Source organism: Hyalella azteca, unplaced genomic scaffold (genome assembly GCF_000764305.2).
Source record: "Hyalella azteca isolate HAZT.00-mixed unplaced genomic scaffold, Hazt_2.0.2 contig7384, whole genome shotgun sequence".
In the NCBI taxonomy this organism is placed as follows: Eukaryota; Metazoa; Arthropoda; class Malacostraca; order Amphipoda; family Hyalellidae; genus Hyalella; species Hyalella azteca.
In genome coordinates this window covers 9,368-28,624 of record NW_025937510.1, presented here as the reverse complement: position 1 = coordinate 28,624, position 19,257 = coordinate 9,368, and the positions used below count along the sequence as shown (strand labels likewise).

The window sequence follows — 19,257 nt, the reverse complement described above, 5'->3', positions numbered from 1 at the left end:
GTAAGAGATAACAAATCAATAGTGATAACAGGATAGGAAGAGATAAATCAGAAGTGATAGCAGAATAGTGAGAAATAACAAATTGCAATGAGTGAAAATATACATGTCTACTCAGAAGAATAATATGTTTTAAATGTTAGAGACTAGTAGTATTCCACCTGATACATTGAATTTTGTATTTTTCATTAAGCATAATTGCTCAACTATTTCCTATTGAAACATGTGCTCACTTTTGCATCTATTCTTGTGACTCCAACCTGAATGACTTCTTTTCCCTGGAGTTTCTGAAGTCTGTGCTTAAAAAAAATACTGTGTTGGAGGATTGCAGAGGCTTTGAGATTTATGTTGTAGTGATATATTTATTATGTTCCAGAAATTTATTATATTTAAATTTATTATATTTAACTCCATCACAAACCAGTCCATTTATAATGGCTTCCATTAGTCAAGCATATTCCTTTCTTGGACAATTTCATCTGCAGAGGGTCAGTATTTTGGCCATTTATAATACCAGAAATGTGAGAAACGTCCATGATGGAGCAATTGATTGCTCCTCATCCAAAAGCAGAATGTATAATCCCATGCTACGACTGCCTGCCATGGCTGCCAAGGCTTCAAGATATAACTGCCGCTCCCTGAGGACAAGCTCAGAAGCTGCTGCTGGTGCTGTCACTGCCAAGCCTTCACCTGTGAGGAAAGAAAGCCTGAAAGAATTTTCTGAAATTCCTGGCCCTTCACCACTTCCCCTTGTAGGCAACACTCTCTTCATTGTCACTCATAAGGGTATGTTTTCTTGAAGTATTTTCATTATACTGTGCAAATGTAAATATCATTCATGTCCCCACATTTCCATCAATGGGTGGAACTCACATAAACGCATTGCCATTTGACTGTCTTTCATTACGTTATTCATGCTTGATTGTATATTGATCATGCTATTATTTTGTTGTCATTTAATTGTTGTATCAAGACCTTCATTCACATTATTTTCTCTTGTGTCATTGACATTGAATCATTTCAACTTCATTGTAGTCAAACCTGAGAATCTGAAGCCCTGCATAGGCCATTATTGTCACTAATTTTTGTCTATTTAGCTGTTGTGTTAGGCAACTTTGCCTTTTGAAATGCAAGGCTGTAGGCCGCTCTACATAATTCTTTGACTATGAGCACCTATGCTGAACCTTGTTTAGCTTTAGGTTTCCCATTAGAGTTAATATTACCTAGGAGGATTCTTAGCTAATTTTCAGATCGCATTAGTGTGAGCAAAATGATGCCATAACCATTGCTGAAATCTTATTCTGTAACAGCTGATACTTGAAGATGCATCCAGTTCACCTATAAGTGTGGACTGTGGAGAACTGAATTCTGTTATTAGATTGGCAACCTTGCATTTATCACTACCTACCACTTGTTTATACCTGCCACCTGTAGACCACTTATTACAACACTTCTCTTTAACTTCACTTCTTGTTTGTCTGTCTGCTACAAATCTTATAATCGATAGTTAACACACTTCTACCTTTCCAATCGATCTGAAATTTTGCACACTTGATTAAAGTCGGAGACAATGCATGTATCAATTGACAGACTAAATACTTTTGAAATTTTTTAAAGTTTTTTAATTTAAAAATGAAATAAAAAATTATTATTTTAATATTTCATAATAAAATTAGAAATTCATTGTACATGTGTATCACCGGAGACACTGGATTCTTTAGAAGTGTTGTCTTAAAAAGTAATTTTTTATACCTTTGATGTTACATGGCCTGTTGTCATGTGCTCGTGATTTGGCTGCAGTTTTGCATTATTCACTATCTACTGAATGATTAAATGGTTTTCTCATTATGATGCAGTACACAGAATTTCATAGGATAACCCGTTAATTTCCTCTTATTATGATGCTTATGTCGTGAATGTTGGCGAGGGCTGTAATAAAGTACTTACACTAATTGTGCTAGAATCTACAAATGACATTCCTATTATTTTATTGCCAATTAACCCCTGACACTTGTATATCTTACCTACCTATTGTAATGATCATACAATACCCATTAGAATTATCTACCTAAAACAATGTTATAATAATAGGTGTTTAACAGTGCTACCACTTGATTATAAGAAGCAGGCATCACTGCCACAGTAACACCACTGGTCACAATCACGGCACAATAGATATATAATGTCAACTGAACAGCCAAGAATTCTGCTGAATGCTTTGACTCAGTAAGATCTTCAGCACATTCTTGTCTCATTACCCATGCACTCCACTGTTATTCAAAACATTCATTGTATTGAAAAACTATTCATTCACGTGGCAAGTTGCCACAGGGCATTATTGGGTAATCTTTCTGCCTGCAGAATTTGACCCTAGCAACTACTACAAGTTTTGGGGGGCTCTTGTACAAGAATATGGCAGCATTTTCAAGCTCCACAACATTGGCATGCCCCCCATTGTGGGCACCACCAACCCTGATGACATTGAGGTCTTCCTTAAGAGTACTTTGGAGAACCCTATCCGCTTGGGCTTTGACAGCCTCAAGAGCGTCCGGCTGCGTGCCAAAGACAACTACTTTGACAAAAAGACCGGCCTCCTACCCGAGTAAGGATGCCTTGCTAATTTGAGTTGTATTAAAAAATATGGTAAATTCTTTTTACTAGTTCATTTCAAATTATTTAGGATGCATTTCCTAGTGGGAATGCGTAAATTTAGTTTGAGCTTAATTTGCAGTGGATGGCCGTCAGAAGGTCTTAAGATTAAGGTCCAGAAGAAGGTCTGCAGGACTAGGAGTGATCAGAAGAGGAGGGGCTCATGACTGTTATCATCTGAATCAAAAAGAATAACAAATATTTGATGAATGATGAAATGAATTTTTGTTATATTTGTTGGGATATACAGTGGGTGCAAAAAGTATTCAACGCAAAAGAAAAACTTTATTTAATTAAACCTTATTTAACAAAATAACATATACAAACACTACGTATTCTATTGTAAATTAACATTGGAAATACAGATGTCATTTCAAAACAACAATATCATGAAGTGTTTACCTGATAATTGCAATTTTGTATTAGTCAAGGTTCAAAAAGTATCCAACACATAGTTAACACCATAACATAAACACCATTAGAATGGTGTTTGTTATTTTGTTGAATAAGCTTTAATTAAATAAAGTTGTTCCTATGTCTCAGATACTTGTTGCACCCACTGTACAGTATACCTGTTTTCCATGCTTGAAAACCTATCTTCTTTTAAGTATGAAGTAAATAAGTGTTAGGGAAATTAATTGCTATCATTCAGCATCTCATGGTCATGCAGGTGGCCTCTTCAACTACTGTCAAAGTGGTATTGGTAAGTTGGGCTCGCAAGTTATTTCATCCCCTGACATTGAGCACAAGCAAACCAGCTGTCATGAATGGTCCAAACATTTTATTTTGTTCATTTCCTGCCAACAATCAACCAGGAACGGCGATGAGTGGTGGCGGCTCCGTAGCCGCGTGCAGGTGCCGCTGCTGCGCCCCAAGAACGTCGCCATGTACCTGCCTGCTGTGGACGGCGCCACCAACAAGTTCATGGACAGGTGGGGGGGGACAGTGCTGGTGAGGTGCTGGTGTTGCTTGCGGATGACAGATGCTGGTGAGGGAACAGGTAATGTGGTGTGGCAGTTGTCAGTGTGCCATGCAGGAGGTTGCCAGCTAGGCTTATATCACATGTTTACTGCTAATGCTTGTCAGTAACGACGTACATTAGTGCTTATGCTGCATTTTCATTGCAGGATCGACCTACTGCAGGCCGAGACCGGCCAAGTTCCTGCAGACTTCCTGCAGGAGCTCTACAAGTGGGCCCTGGAATGTGAGTATGGCTCACTGCCATCAGTTTGAGAGGCATGTGGTCAGGTTGTCATCACTCATGCATTGTTTTCTCAGACATCTCCTGAGATTGTTGCCACTGTCCATGAGCCCTAATCATTAGCAGGAATATGATAACTTGAAACACCATCCGTTAATGATGCGTTGTTGCTCGTAGACTATACACTATTGTACTGGTGACAATATGGTTAGGAAGCTGCAATGCTAGGTTGCAAGCTCCAATATGGTGACTAGGTGGCAAGTTCCACAAGTTGCTGTCAATTTCGTTGTGGATGTTTGACCGCCATGGCCAAACACAAGCTCCTCCTCAGCGGTCACCTACTCCTCAACACCTCCTGGACTCCTCAAGTCGCCCTCAACTCGGACCACCTGCCCATCCTGATCCATCTCCCTACCTCTGATGATTCCCCGAACCGCCTTGCCGCCCGGGGGTCGGGGATGGTCGGACTCCACATCAACTTTAAGAAAGCTGACTGGCCCGCCTACACGGCAGCCATCGAAGCGGCTCTCGAGATGGTCCCTCCCCTCCACCTCGTGTGGCGGAGAGTCGACCTTGAGAGAAGTCCTGACGACTGATTCCAGACAGCATATCCCTGCCGGATTCCGGAAGGACTTCTCCCCATCAGTCAACCCTGACACCCTGTTGCTCATCGAGCGACGGGATGACATCAGGGCGCGCAACCCAACCGAACCCCGGCTCCCAGAACTCAACCTGGAAATCGGCATCTCCATACAGGCCCACGCCAGGAACACCTGGCGAACGCATCTTGCAGCAGACGTACCAACCAATCCAAACACTGGAATCTCCTCTGCTCCCAAGCGGGAATGCGTAACCGCCCTCCCACTAATCAGCCAATCCAATTTGGTCTGAATTCCCTCTCCTCTCAGCGCAAGATCTCCTTCGCCTTCTGCCAGCTTTTCACTTCGATTGCTCCTCACTCTGAGCCCCTCCACCCGCCGCCTAATACGTCGAATCAGGGCCGAACATCCCCTCGACAGGCAATTCTCCCCTTTCACACCCGGCATGGTGAAGCTCGCCATCGCAGCCGCCAACAACTCTTCCGCTCGGGGTCCTGACGGCCTTCATCTTAAGCACCTTGGCCCGCGTGGCCTCCAGTTCCTTACCCGTATCTTTAACATCCCCGTCTCCACAGCCTCTATGCCATCCATTTGGAAAAATTCAATAATTATTCTAATCCTCAAACCGGGCAAACCTGGAAACCAGGGCTCCTCATACCGCCCCATCTCCCTCCTCTGCCCTGCAGCAAAGATCCTAGAGCGTCTTGTGCTCCCATACATCTTAGGATCTCTCACCATCGTCTCCTCGCTACATGGTTTCAAGCCGGGACACTGCACAGTCACCGCCCTCCTCCCGCTAGCGCACCAGATCGCGACGAGTTTTAACTCTCGGCGCCCTCCAGCCCGCACAGTCGACCTCTCGAAGGCCTTCGACAGTGTCGACCACCCTCTCCTTCTGAGCATGATCGCGGCCTCGGACATACATCATAACCTGGTCCGATGGCTGTGCTGCTACCTTAGAGGCAGGCAGGCATCCTGCCTCTACCTCAGAACGCAATCGCCTTTCAGAGCTATTCACTCGGGAGTGCCCCAGGGCTCGGTCATCTCGCCGGCCTTCTTTAACCACTTCATCTCTGATATCCCAGTGCCGACCCCCAACATTGCCTCGTATGCGGACGACCTTACCACCTTCGTGTCGTCCCAAGGCTCGACGCTGCCGAGGCTGAGCTCACCGTGCTCCTTCGGAACGTCTCGGATTGGTCGGCTGCCAAGAAACGGCGTGGCTCTTGGCAAGTCCGTGGCCACGCTCTTCACCCCAGACACCCACCAATCTCGATCCCACCCTGCTGCCACAGTCTGCAACGGCATCATCCCCCTCGATAAAACCCCCAAAATCCTAGGCGTCACATAGGATACGCATTTCAAGTTCTCTCGTGTAAGAGCCATTGCCACGAAAGCGAAGGGATCACTTCGCGTCCTAAAAGCCCTTGCCGACACTAACTGGGGCTTCTACAAGGAGGACATTATTGCCACCTCCCGAACCATCACGCGCCCAATCCTCAACTACGCGGCCTCCATCTGGTACCCTGTCGCCTCACGCACAGCAATTTCTAGCCTTCAAACCATACAAAACACTGCATTGAGACTAGCCACCGGCTGCCTCAAAATGGCCCCGATTGCCCATCTTCACCAGGTGACCGGCGTCCTACCTTTGTCCGCGCACCTGGACCTGGCCTGTGCCAAGTTCCTCGCTAGCATCCTCCAGCCCTCTCATACCTCATTCCGCATCGCTTCTGCTCCACTCGGGGACCGCCCTATGAAAGCCTCCAACCAGTCGAGGTTCGGCCACCTGGTCACACCATTCTTGGCTAATGGTATAATGCCCTACGGTGCCAACGGAGAGGCCAAGCGGTCCCTCCACAGGGAGATCGCCTCCCGCGTTGCGGCGACCGACGCCATAAACGCCGTACTTGCAGCCCCACCACTGCCGATTGCATCAGTGGAGGCCTCACTACCGCGCCCCTACCGTTTGGCACTATCTCAGCTCCGCTCGGGATACTGCAGCTTCCTGACGTCTTACTCCGCTAGGAACGGACGCTCCCCTAGCTCTGCCTGCCCGGAATGAGGGGATCGCCTCCAGTCCGTCCAGCACCTCTTCGCCTGCCCTGCCTTCCCCACGCCCCTCAGCGTCTCCTCACTGTGGGACAGCCCCGTGGAGGCAGCGGCATTCCTGGCCACCCTCCCTGCCTTCGCCCATCTCCCCCCTCTTCCGGTGCCTGCCCCCCACCCACAACCTGAGCCTCCCCCCGGCAAGCGTGACAGTCGCAACGAACAACAAACACAAGCTCTGCTTACTTGACATTTGTCTCATTCATCTCCTAAATTTTGACTTTGCTCCATAAATAGTTAAGGTGTGATAATGAAGATTTGTGTTACTTCTCTTCTTCTTATATGCCCTAAGAATTTTGGCATTAATCACGTTTCTTTCGTAGCTTTGTTGCGTCGCGCGAGGCACGGCCTAATATTCATTTGTTGCGCCAAGCCTAATATTGACTTGGGTTTGTTGTCCCAGTTTTGCATCTGATTTATCATTTATTTATTTATATATCAAATTAATAACTATTTATATGTGCGCAGGCATTGGGCTGGTGGCGCTGAACCGTGAACTGGGCTGCCTGGAGCCCAACATCAGCCCAGACGCGCTGCCCGTGCAGCTCATCCGCCACGTCAACGACCTCTTCTCCGCCCTCAACGAAACTGAAATGAACTTCCATTTATGGAAGTTTTTCCGCACGGCGTCGTACACGAAACTCGAGACGTCGCACGCCGCCTTCCTCGAGTGAGTGCAACTGGTATTTGCAGCTGATTTATGCGGCTGATGTGTGCAGCGGTGTCTCAACGCCGCTGAGACGAACTCGTCGCCTACTTTGTCTACCTGGTTGGTAACAAAGAATGAACTAAAGATTAATAAACTAATATGATGACTTAAGGTTGAAAAGGAAAATGAGACGCAAATACTGGTTCTAATAACTATTGGGATCTCATTCAGTAAAAATGACAGGAAAATGACAGAACGAAGGAAAATGTATACGAATGATTAACTGAAGCTAAACTAGAGATGACGCCAAGTGAAGATGCACACAGACCAATGAGCAAAATGCACACCACCAAAATGCTTCTAATATCGAGTTAGTTAGGAGGTTTATAGGAAGCGCGGGACAGCTATTTATCCAGCACCACTCTATAGAATAGCTTTTGAGTTTTGACATTAGATCATTAATGACTAATCAAGCCCTGATCTGAAAAAATAGGAATAATTTTAGTTGAGTTAATAAAATATTTAAACACTTCAAAAGAAAATGTACACAGTAACACACATGAGAGGGGCAAGTGGGTAACCTAAAGTAGCCTAAACCACCCCTGCCAACAGTACCGTAAGTTTTTATCTCAGTTCACCATGTCTCCTGGTATCACATTTCCCTTCTTCATCATAACGGCAGCCATTTCACAAGACCGTCACAAATCATAAACTTCAGTTTAATGTTTGTTACCCAACGTCCTTTGGATTGTCCGGCATGCGGCGCTGACAGCCGTGATGTCAATTTACAAATGAAGTGGATAAACATTAATTTCTTCTGCGTCAATATCAGCAGTCGTATTGTTGGAATGAGTAACTTTTCAGTATTTGACTCCGCTCCTGAATGCTGTGATAATTAACAGGAACTTGGTGGTGCACATCACTTGTATTTAATTATTTTATTGGTAGAGATTTTACTAAGGCGTGGAATGATAAGATACAGGGTGCATTGTGAAATTAATGAGCATTTTCTGGCAAATAACATTTATTGATCGTAATTAGTACAAATGTTCAATATTCTTTAAAATACATTCCTCCTGCATCAATACACTTGCGGAGACGTCTTTGCCACGCCTGAAAGGCACCCTGAAACTCCTCGAAGGGAATGCCTCTAACGTTGTAATATGCAAATATGGTGTTGGACGTGGAAAAGGCTGAGTTTACAGTTCGTCCTTGCGGTACAAACTCACAATGGACTCTTCATTGCATGTCAAAGAAGACAATGATGATCGTTTTGATGGTAAAACTTCGCGCACACGATCCACATTCTCTTCAGTTCGGGTTGTTGTTGGGCGTCCAGAACGGGGTTCGTCGGCAACCTCCTCCCGGCCCTCCTTGAACGTCTTGTGCCACTTCCCAGATTGTGATCATGAAATGCAGTCGTCCTTGAAGGCTTCCTGCAGCATCTGGAATGTTTCGGTTGCATTTCTTCCAAGCCTCACGCAAAACTATGGCGTATCGTTGTTCCAGCAAACGCTCCATCGCGCTATGTTTCAAAAGTCGAAAACAGACTTCAAGGGGAGGCACGTATCTCCGCTCATACTGTTCGAACTCAACTGGCGACAGGATGCATTGAAAGGGCATATCTCCCACCACATTTCTCAGCCGGTTTTACCGTGCTGCCATTTATCGTCGCGCCATAATAGCATTATGCTCATTACTTTCATTGTGGACCCTGTAGATTAAAATAATCCGGAATAGATAATCTGATTCTCATCGAGTATCAAAAGAAACCAATGCTCTAAAATTCATTCTAATTTGCTATGTCAATAATGCAGGACTCTTTGTGCGATCCACAATTTTGTCCTCAGATTTGCATACTGGAACTTGTTAAATTTTTTCATATTTTAGGAAAAATTGCAACATCACTGCTAAGGTTAAGCAAATGGCATTTATTTGTATGTTGAACGATTGAAACAGTTCTGCTTCAGTACTATTATTGTTTTGAAGAATCTGGCTGTAGTAAAAGGTTTTACGGAATATCTTTTAGGCTGACAATGATGCTAGTATATTTACGAGACCTCACAAATGTCCTCAGACTCGCGGCTGGGGCGATGCGGGAGGCGGAGGCCCGCTTGGAGGAGGCCAAGGCCACGGGAGACCCCGACCGCCAGCTCACCATCATGGAGACCTTCCTAAACACGGAAGGCCTCAGCCGCAGCGATGTTGCTACCATGATCCTCGACATGCTTTTTGCCGGCATAGACACGGTGGGGCCCAAGACAAACTGTCATATGGGGCCAGCCTCATATTATTTGCGGACACTTGAGCACTGAGGGACCTTCATGTGATCCGCATCCACACGTAAATTATCTAGAATCCCATCCACTATTTTGTTTTAATACTTATCAGGCTATTGTATTCATCGCTGTATTTATTGCCAACATAAAATGTTATTAACGTTCTTATGTCTTGATTTTCTTGAAATTTCAAGACTTCTCACACGGTGGGCTTCGCCCTGTACCTGCTGGCGCGTAACCCTGAGGTGCAGCGGAGCCTGCAGCGGCAGGTGGACGCCGTGGTGAGGAGGGGCGAGCCCCTCACGCCTGAGCACCTCGCCGCCCTCAGCTGCATCGTCAACGCCGTCAAGGAGACCCTCAGGTGCCCTCAAGGCAGCCGACATCGCGGTCTGATACAGTGCTTGCTGTACGAAACTAACTTGGCTAGCGAAACACATCAAATTGTGAACGGCGATTTAAAGATATTGCATAAACTTTTGTTTTGGCTGTCGCAGTAGTGCATCTCCCAGTGGAGATGTTGCTTATTGAGTGAGATTAATTAACAGACGATCGTTTCTGACGTGAGGCCCGCTTTCAGAATGATTTGTTTAATTAAACAAATTTGATTATAGAATTCAACTTCAATTAACTATATTTATGGAAGCAGAAGCTCCAGTGAGCAGGTGTTGTTCTCTGCCTGGTCGCTCATTTATGTCTTAGTTTCTGATACACACAAGATCTCGTTTGTATTTTTTCTTCTGCACACCTAGATTATACGTTTATTGCTGAACATCTGTCCTGACTGCCAGGTAAAAATGCGGTATAATAATGTAAGAGTGATTTTTTTGCAGACTGTACCCCCTGACCTTCGGCAACGCTCGTGTATTGACGCACGACGTCGTCATGTCTGGCTACAAGGTCCCCGCCGGGGTGAGTGTCGGGCTACAAGGTCCCTGCCGGGGTGAGTGTCGGGCTACAAGGTCCTCGCCGGGGTTAGTGTCGGGCTACAAGGTCCCTGCCGGGGTGAGTGTCGGGCTACAAGGTCCCTGCCGGGGTGAGTGCTACAAGGTTCCTGCCGGGGTGAGTGTCGGGCTACAAGGTCCCCGCCGGGGTGAGTGTCGGGCTACAAGGTCCCTGCCGGGGTGAGTGCTACAAGGTTCCTGCCGGGGTGAGTGTCGGGCTACAAGGCCCCACCAGGTTGATTGCTTCGCCTCCCGCACTGCGTGGCATGACATGCAATTCACGCGCCATTAAGCGTTCTACTCTACGCAGAACAAATGCTGGGCGAGCTTCCCTCATGTCTAGAATTATTCTGCATAGCCTGGCACGTTAACCTCGTGTGTTATGAAGTTTCAAAAAACAACTTCCTGCCAGTAATAAAATATGTTTCCATTTAAATGTAATATTAATTTTTACATTTAAAAAAGTTGAAATATTGGAATTGACTTAGTCACTCTTCTAAGCCTATGATCTATTATCAGCTGATTTAGTTTGTACGCGACAATGAACCCAGGTTGAAGCAGGCAACACTCTAAATTTTTTGGTAAAGCGCTTTTTGGAAGAAGGTAGTCGGTTATATTCATATTGAGTTTTCTAATTGTTTGAATGCTGTAGTCATTCATAGCTTTATTTTAACGTGGAGCGCAATTGTGCATCACTGTCACCATAAGAAGTTCTTCCACAAGCAACCTTAATGTTCGTCTCATATGTTCTAGATGACAGTCTACCTAATTATTTTCCTGTATTTAAAACGTCAGTCAAAAGCGCAATTTCAAGCTGTGCTTGCGTTGCAGATGCTGGCCATGGGCTTCAACGCCGTGATATCCCGCATGGAGGAATACTTTCCTCGGCCCCTCGAGTTCCTGCCGGAGCGGTGGCAGCGCGACCGCCCCTACGGCGCCATCCATCCCTTCGCGTCGCTGCCCTTTTCCCACGGCACCAGGATGTGCATCGGCAAGCGTCTGGCCGAGCAGGAGATATACACCTTCCTCATCAGGGTGAGAACTACGATCCACTGTTGTGCTGGAGCTGATGTTGGGAGGAGCACTAAAGGATATTCTCTAGCTTACTTATTTGAATTAAATAAGTCTACGCCCTTATATAGTAAGGAATAGTAGGAGGAAGCGAAGAGAGTGCTTCATTTTTGTAAGTAACTTCATAGCGCTGGTTTATGTCGTCTTGACTTATTCCTGTTTAGTCAAGCGTTACCAAACCTGTTGCTCGTTACTCACCCTGACCCCTCGTAACCAGCAACCTGTGCGCATCCTTGCAGTCTTGGGAGTCATTCCATTTGTTCGTTTTGCTCCTGTCTCAGTTCTAGCGGTGCCTCGGAGACGTTCGTGACGTGCTCTGTTTGAGTTTATCTTCCCATTTATCTGCTATCCTTTGTTATCTTCTAAGTGTTTTTTCCCCTAATGTAATGTATTCAATCAGCATCGTTCTCGTTTCCATTGAAATGCGTGCCCTTGAGCGTCGGACATCTCAACTGGGTTCCGAGATCTTATGTTTCACTTTGCCTTCTTGCTATTTTGTGCATCACGTACGAATGGTGGGGGTTACGAAGAGTTCTATCTTACTGGCGTTCGTTTCCACGCGTCTTGTATCTTCCTTTTGCCGCGTGCCGTCACTTATCATGTTGCTCGAGAATGGACTGTACTTTACCTTCGAGCTCTCCTGGTATTCTCACATATCCCGATCCTGCTCAGAAGATATTATATGAAAGCTTACGGACGCCTCGGTAAATTTATATCTTGGCACTGCCTTTCTTGCCAGTCTTCTCGACACGCTTCTACTGAACGATCTGGTGCCCTTCCGTGTCCTCTTCAAATAGTCCCTAGTCTCTGCATCCAAAATAATCTTGCTTCGGCTCTCCGATCTGTTATCCAGCAACAGAGTGCGTGATAAATTACGAAGCGCCTGTAGTTTCCTCGCTTACGGTGGCGCTCGTCCATTCAACTAACGTCCCTCTAGAAGTTCTTTGGTTTCCTCGCTTGTTTTGCCCACAGTTTCTAAGTATTCGTCTTACTTCTCCGAGGTGCATCAAGTGAATGAGCCCATAAATACGATCAAATATGTTCGTATGCATTCTTCATCCTGGCAAAGTTCGAAATCTTTATTTACTTCAAAAATTTGTGACTTTACTTAATAAACCTGGACAACTAACCTTTACTTGAAACTAATATCAATGTTTAGATGTATTCTAAATCCAAAGATTTACCCATTAGTGTTAAGAACGTTCACGAAAATTTATAAGGTATTGTGCTTCGATATTCTTTTCCAACGAGCAGTGCATTTCAGATGCTGCAGAAGTACACGGTGACGTTCGAGTCTGACGAAGAGATGGAGGTGAAGACGCAGCTTGTCCTCAAGCCCGCCACTCAGCTCGCCTTTAAGTTCCACCCGAGGAACTGATTCGCCCTCTCGAATTGCGTGCCAATCTTGGCTTACGTTTCGTGGCAAGCTGTCACCAACGCGTCCCCGTATCGTGCTGTCAACAGCGCCTCATGCTACAGACAAACCACAAGTGCCTTCGTCTTTCAACATCAACTGTTCCTGCAATGCACTGCCTACCTGCGTTGCACGAGCGGACGGCACCTAATAATCTTGTTATATATAATCAATAAAAGGCGACCCGTTTAATTGGATAAATAAATCTTTGTATGGGTCAAAAATTAGTCTTCAGATATTAATATTGCAAATTTTTGATATCATCTTGGAGCATTGGCATTGGTTGTGAGGTGATAAGCCGGAGAGCCGGTGACTTTATGGGAATATATGTAATCGTCATTCTTATCCCGGCAGGTAGGCTTCCTGTATTATATTAATGAGCAAATCTTAGTTATTCTTCGCAGTACAAACGATTTTATTAACTAATTTTAGCTCAAACATAATTAGCCTATGCCCTGAGAGTGCGAGTGGCACACAAACAACTGAATTCTCTCATTATGCAAGTCGACAAAACTGGACCATGACCGCTATTCGACTATAATATTATTTGTCACATTTTAAATTATGTTAATTATTTGAGAATATTCACGTGTAGGGCTCCCTGGAGATTATTTTGCCGTGCCCCAAGCAGTTGGTAGTGCAATAAATTTATCTGCCGCATTTGTCATGCCTGATCACTAGTTCTTGCTGAGCTGCCTTGTTCTGTTCATGCTCTGGGGCAAATTTACGTCGTCGTTCCTAACCGGAATGAATCATCTGTAAAATTATTAATAGAATTGACAATTAGTAGTGGTAGTAGGAAAAGGTTTGCTAGCGCTTCAGATAGCTTATCTATTTCACGCCGGAGCCCTGCCATAATAATTTACTTATAGTAACTTGCTATGAACGGTGGTTAGTATGGGTCCTAACGATGCCTGTCCGGCGCGCTTCTGTAAGCGTGCCCAGAAAAGAGGCTTGCTATGTTTTCTTCTTATCCTAAATTAAATTAGAATTTACATTTTTAATATGTTTAGTATTTTCTATCTAATAGTTATCTTTGTATGGACTCGGAAGACTCGCCCCACTGCCTGATATAATCAACTGAAGGAGACTGAACTGAAGAATGTAAAGCTTAACTATATATATATATAATATATACTACTATTTGATATGTAAGAGTAACCATCATATGCTATTGTTATGTTAGAAATTAAGCTGTGTTCCAGCGTCGAACGTTACTTTTACCAATATTTTATATTCACACCAAAAAAGCATTTCTGAAATGACTTCTCTTGTTGTGTCGTTGAACATTTATTGTTAATCCATCTATATATTTTATTAGTGGGTAAACGGCGGTATTTTGTAATCTGTATCAGTGCACTAAATTCAAACGAGTTATCGTAACAAAATATAAGTTTTTATTATTGCCTTTGCTATAATTTTACAGCCTACGCGTGTTACCGACTACCGATTGTTCTGGGTTGGCAAGTTGTGTTGGTTGTTACTGGAAGATCTTTTCCTTACGTCAGCAATCTGCTGTCTTGCTAACCGAATGGCTGCTCATGCTGCGCTCCAGGTGCGAATTGCTTTGAATGCTTTCGGTGCTACTTCCGCTGCTCGTAAATTAATAAGTTAACGATAAAATTATCTACCACGAAGTCTGATGAATATTTTCTGGTGTCTTGAAACGCTTTGCAGCATTTATCTCGTCCACTGCTGCCCAGAAACACCAAATGGTTTTTCCTCGCACTTGCGGCATGAATTGCGTCTTTGAAAGTTACATATAATTAGATATAATTCATTTTCTTTATGCTCAGGCGAAATTTTGCCCAAGGTCAGAGGTTACTGTGCAATTGGCTGCTATTGGCGTGAGCACCGCAGAGCCACAGCGATCAAGTCAGCACCGACTGTACCGTACGGCATCAAACGTGCTACTGCCTGGTAAATTAAATCAAAGAATCATGGAATGACTCCATCAGGCAAAAATCAAAACTCTTAGACTCCCGTAACAGCAGTGAAATTTGGAATTATGATTTCCAAAATTTCAACATTTCATTTAATTATAATAAACTGAGAATAACCCTTTATCGTTGTATGATGTATCTAATATAAAAATCGCTTTCTGGAAGAGAATCGTTCAAAGTGCAATCATAGCGCAATGAACACGTAGTTTCTACTAGACTAATTAACGTCATGGTTGAACTATATAATTCAAACATGAACTATATAGTTCAAATATGAACTAACGTATCGTGAGATTACGTTTTGCGAGCGCTGAGCCAGCCCAAAGCGCGGACACACGCAGAGGGAGAGCTGCCAATCCTGCCATCATGGCTAAGCGCAAAACGTGCGGGTATGCGTCGTTACCCACGACGCAGCGTCGCCCTTCCCGTGCCTGCAGAGTGGGTTCGCTTTCTCAGGCTTTGATCAGACTTAGTTTGGCTAGGACACGAAAAAAAGGCTTCTTATCTATTCTAATGTTACGAGAGGAACGAGCAACAATGAATCAGAGAAAATAGTTCACGAACAATTAAATCATAATTGTATTCCAAGATTGCTCGCAAATTTGGGTCGCCTGCCGAAGACCACAACTGCCCTGGATGTAATGAACAATCATGATTCCTGCCTTCCGGAACGTAGCCTTCAACACTTCAAGCCGTCCATATCTAGGCCGTGGGTCGAACCAGCCCTCGGTCGAACGGCCAATAGTCGGAGGACGATAAATTTTGGAACAAAACTATGCTATCTGAAACCTAACCTCAGATGCGGTGAACGTAAAATTACGTAATTTAACAATGCTCGGAAGTCAGATTCGATCCGCGGCCTGATGGTGCACGGCAGGTGGTGGTCAATGCTGGAGGAGGACAAAGCCGAGCGGAGCACGGCTGATTGGTGGATATCCGGAGAGATCCAAGGCGTTTGATTCAGAGCTTATTGGTGCACAAAATTGGTGGTGCACGGCTGCGCTCCCTCAAATTTTAGCTAGGGTGCAAGTTGGGGCCACCCAGCAACGCACTACGCAGTTAATCACAACTAAATCTTTTCCACGAAGTGCAAAGATACATTGATACAAAATTAACAGATAATAAAATCCAATTGTACAATAGAAAAAATCATATTGCTATATGCTAATATCCATTACATAAAATGAATATCCTGAAAAAAAAAACAGCTTCAGCGCCGACATCACTATGTTATGTTATGTTATGGTTGCATGCTGGCATGCAGTGCATTATATGATATAGGCGGGTTGTGCCCCATGCAATAATTTTTTTTTTTTTTTTCCAAACAAAAGTCAATCAAATTAAGCTAACATTTTGGTGGGACTTTCAAAATTAAATACCATATGCGCGCCGATGCGGAAAGTGGCTGTCCGCCATTTTGCCAGCATTGTTTATGTTTGAGCGTACTTTGTGCACATACCTATACAGTGTACTGCTGTACTCAACTCATCCATTACCTATATGTACTCTGAAGTCTTCTTTTTCCTTCGTAGATGATGTAGAGCCTGTAGAGGTAGAAATTGTAGAATAAATGACATTTCCTGTGATTTTTACTTGTTTTTCCTTTATTGATGTGATATTACTTTATCCATTATTGATGTAATATAACTAATATTACCTACTCCATTCCTCATGGACATGCCATTGAGCATTGACAACAAGAACAACCTTGTCCACTGCAAGCTTCATATCACTGATATCAGCAGGTGCTGAGTCTGCTTTGCCACTATGTCAGCAGCCCAGGGCGCAGAGGGTGGATGCAGCGACGCCAATATATGGGTTTTTAAGCCCTAAGCGTTGCCGGGTAATTTTAAGATGCGTCGCCAGGTAATTTTTAATGAAAAGCCATTTACGCTGAGTACCGGTAATGAAAAACTATTTACAAGCCATGAACTTATTTACAAGGTTGCATGCACACAGAATGGAATTCTAATTTCAAAGGTTCATATATTATTTCGATCCACCAAGACCACTTTTTCTATCCAACATCAATATTTGAGGCAAAAAATGAACTTCTTAAAGGCTTAAAACACGTACGCTAACTTGCTCAGTTTCTATAAAGTAGGGTAAACGCGGTATATTCCGACACATTAAGGACGCATCGAGAAATGAAAAACTATAAAAAAAACGTATGCGTTACGTAAGTTCTGTTGCCTTCACATGACTCTCCAAACACTTCATTACGCGTCAGCAATGATGAAACGTCACAAAATGTTGCCATATTTATTAAAAAGCCTTTAGAATGGAAACCTACCAAATCCCTATATTCCGTCACTTTGTGTGGCAACATACGACACGTGTTAGCAAAGGAAAGGAAAATTATGTAGTTTGATAAAAGTGAGCAGTAGATATGGCAGCGATCTTTACCAGTTGAAGGCTAACAAGTAACTAGCCCTTTACGCACTGAATTATGTTTCGAAAGTGAAAAAACAATCTGAATTACTTTTCAGATCACGGCAGTCTTTGTGTTGTACTGGCAGTAGCGACGCGCCTACTCCATCGAACGTCGTTCGAACGAGTTCACAACATGTGACGCTACCGTCACACTCGCAGCTAGACTCCAAACGTGTAATTACTCTCGGTAGAAGCTTTTATTTTCTGTGTGACGAATTCGTCACACCAGGGCTTAAAGGGCTAGAGCACCGGCATGGCACACTTACTGGCGAACGTTGCCGAACTCGATCATTCGAGTTATGAACGAGACAAGGCGCGGTTAAACCGACTCTGTAGTCAGCACGAGTGCCTACGGAACGGGACCTTATTTAAAGAATTATTGGCTGAAATTCATAAAGTAACAACATTTTGCGAATTTTTCCAAAAGTCATAACAAAAGTAACAACATAAGATCTAATAAGCAAAAAGTAACACTTTTGATACGAACATAACACCTCTGGCTAGAGGCGGGAAAATGATGCATTGTGAAAGAAAAGTCGCACTAATCAAAACTGGTACCGTGTAGATTAAGGGTAGGTCACAACTTTTTTTTCCGCGTTAATCAAAACCGCGGTATTCAAAACCGTGCTAATCAAGGGATTGCTATATCACGTTGGCTAACGTGCTACTGAATTAAATAGGTACCTAGCTTCTTTCCCGCTGCCAGTGCATAATCTAGCGTGTTGATCAATTGTATACTTAATTCGTATACGATTGTATACGAATTAACTAATCATTTGTATACTTAGTGCAAGAGAATGAATAATTATGTTGTTTCTGATCAAACAAACGAAAACTTTTTCTGTTTCTGATCAATCAAATGAAAACTTCTGATCAAACGAACAAAAACTTCTGATCAAACGAATGAAAACTTCTGATCAAATGAACAAAAATTTCTGATCAAACGAATGACAACAAACTTTTTGAAGATAATTCTGAAATCATAACGTCTATTGAATTCTAATACGGATCGTTAATTTTAACATTGTATTTCCAAAAATCAAGTATTGCATTTCTTTTACCTAATTGAAAAACATTCTTTTACATAAAAAACCACGAATTTTTTCTTACAGCTCCTCAGGAAATAGGAATGACAAATGAATGCTCCTCATATTGACATATGACGATCTTACTCTTATAGCTAAAAGTTTTAAATTGAATGATGTAATTTCAAACACTCCATTGATTACAGAACTTTAGTTTTCAGAAGTGTATTCAAGAAAAGTTTCTGAAATAGTAGGAACATTTCCATGATCATTCTGAAATAGAAGCGTCATTTCCGTTCTTATATATAAACAGGATTAATAAAATACCTATCAAATCCATCCAATGTCACTCAATTTGTGATGTATGAAAGATGTCAGGTGTCTGTTTCTGTGACCACCTGATGGATTTGTACTGAGGGTCTGGGTACTTATTGTTCCAAGTGTGACTAAGGCAGGACAAGTGAAACACGATTAACGCTAGAACTATTATAAGAATAAACTGGCTCGGTGAGTACAGAAGGACGGGGATTGACAGGTACAGCACAAGTATGTGCCGGAGAAGCGGCTAGCAAGATGACAGCTAGGCAGTACCGCTACAACTGACAAGCGATGCACTGCTCTGGCTATATATAGTCCTTAACAGGGATGACGTCACTAGGCGTGACTCTACCATGTGGGAACAGAACAAGCTATTAGATGTTGATGTATTATGATCTAGATGGTGATAGAAGATGATTGGACAAAGACAGTTTCAATTTGATTCCTATGATGCCCATTTTTACCGGTTGAAGCTGTAGAATTAAATTAAATTAAAAAATTAAATTTTACTAAATCAAAATTTAGTATTTAATACACTAGATGGTACATGCTGTAGAATTAAATTCTATTAGAAAAATGTTAAATTAAAAATCTGATTATATTTTTTAAATTGAAAATTAATTTTTATT

General features: G+C 43.3%; 1 protein-coding gene across 1 annotated transcript; it reads left to right on the top strand.

The window, feature by feature from the left end:
• Window positions 1-349: 349 nt before the first annotated feature.
• Window positions 350-14,314, top strand: LOC108672878 (probable cytochrome P450 49a1). The gene is made up of 10 exons (XM_018160631.2): window positions 350-783; window positions 2,359-2,599; window positions 3,462-3,578; window positions 3,774-3,850; window positions 7,024-7,225; window positions 9,282-9,453; window positions 9,678-9,844; window positions 10,314-10,392; window positions 11,256-11,459; window positions 12,760-14,314. The coding sequence occupies exons 1-10, from the start codon at window positions 432-434 to the stop codon at window positions 12,871-12,873; spliced, it is 1,725 nt and encodes a 574-aa protein (XP_018016120.1). The 5' UTR covers window positions 350-431; the 3' UTR covers window positions 12,874-14,314.
• The last annotated feature ends 4,943 nt before the right edge of the window (window positions 14,315-19,257 follow it).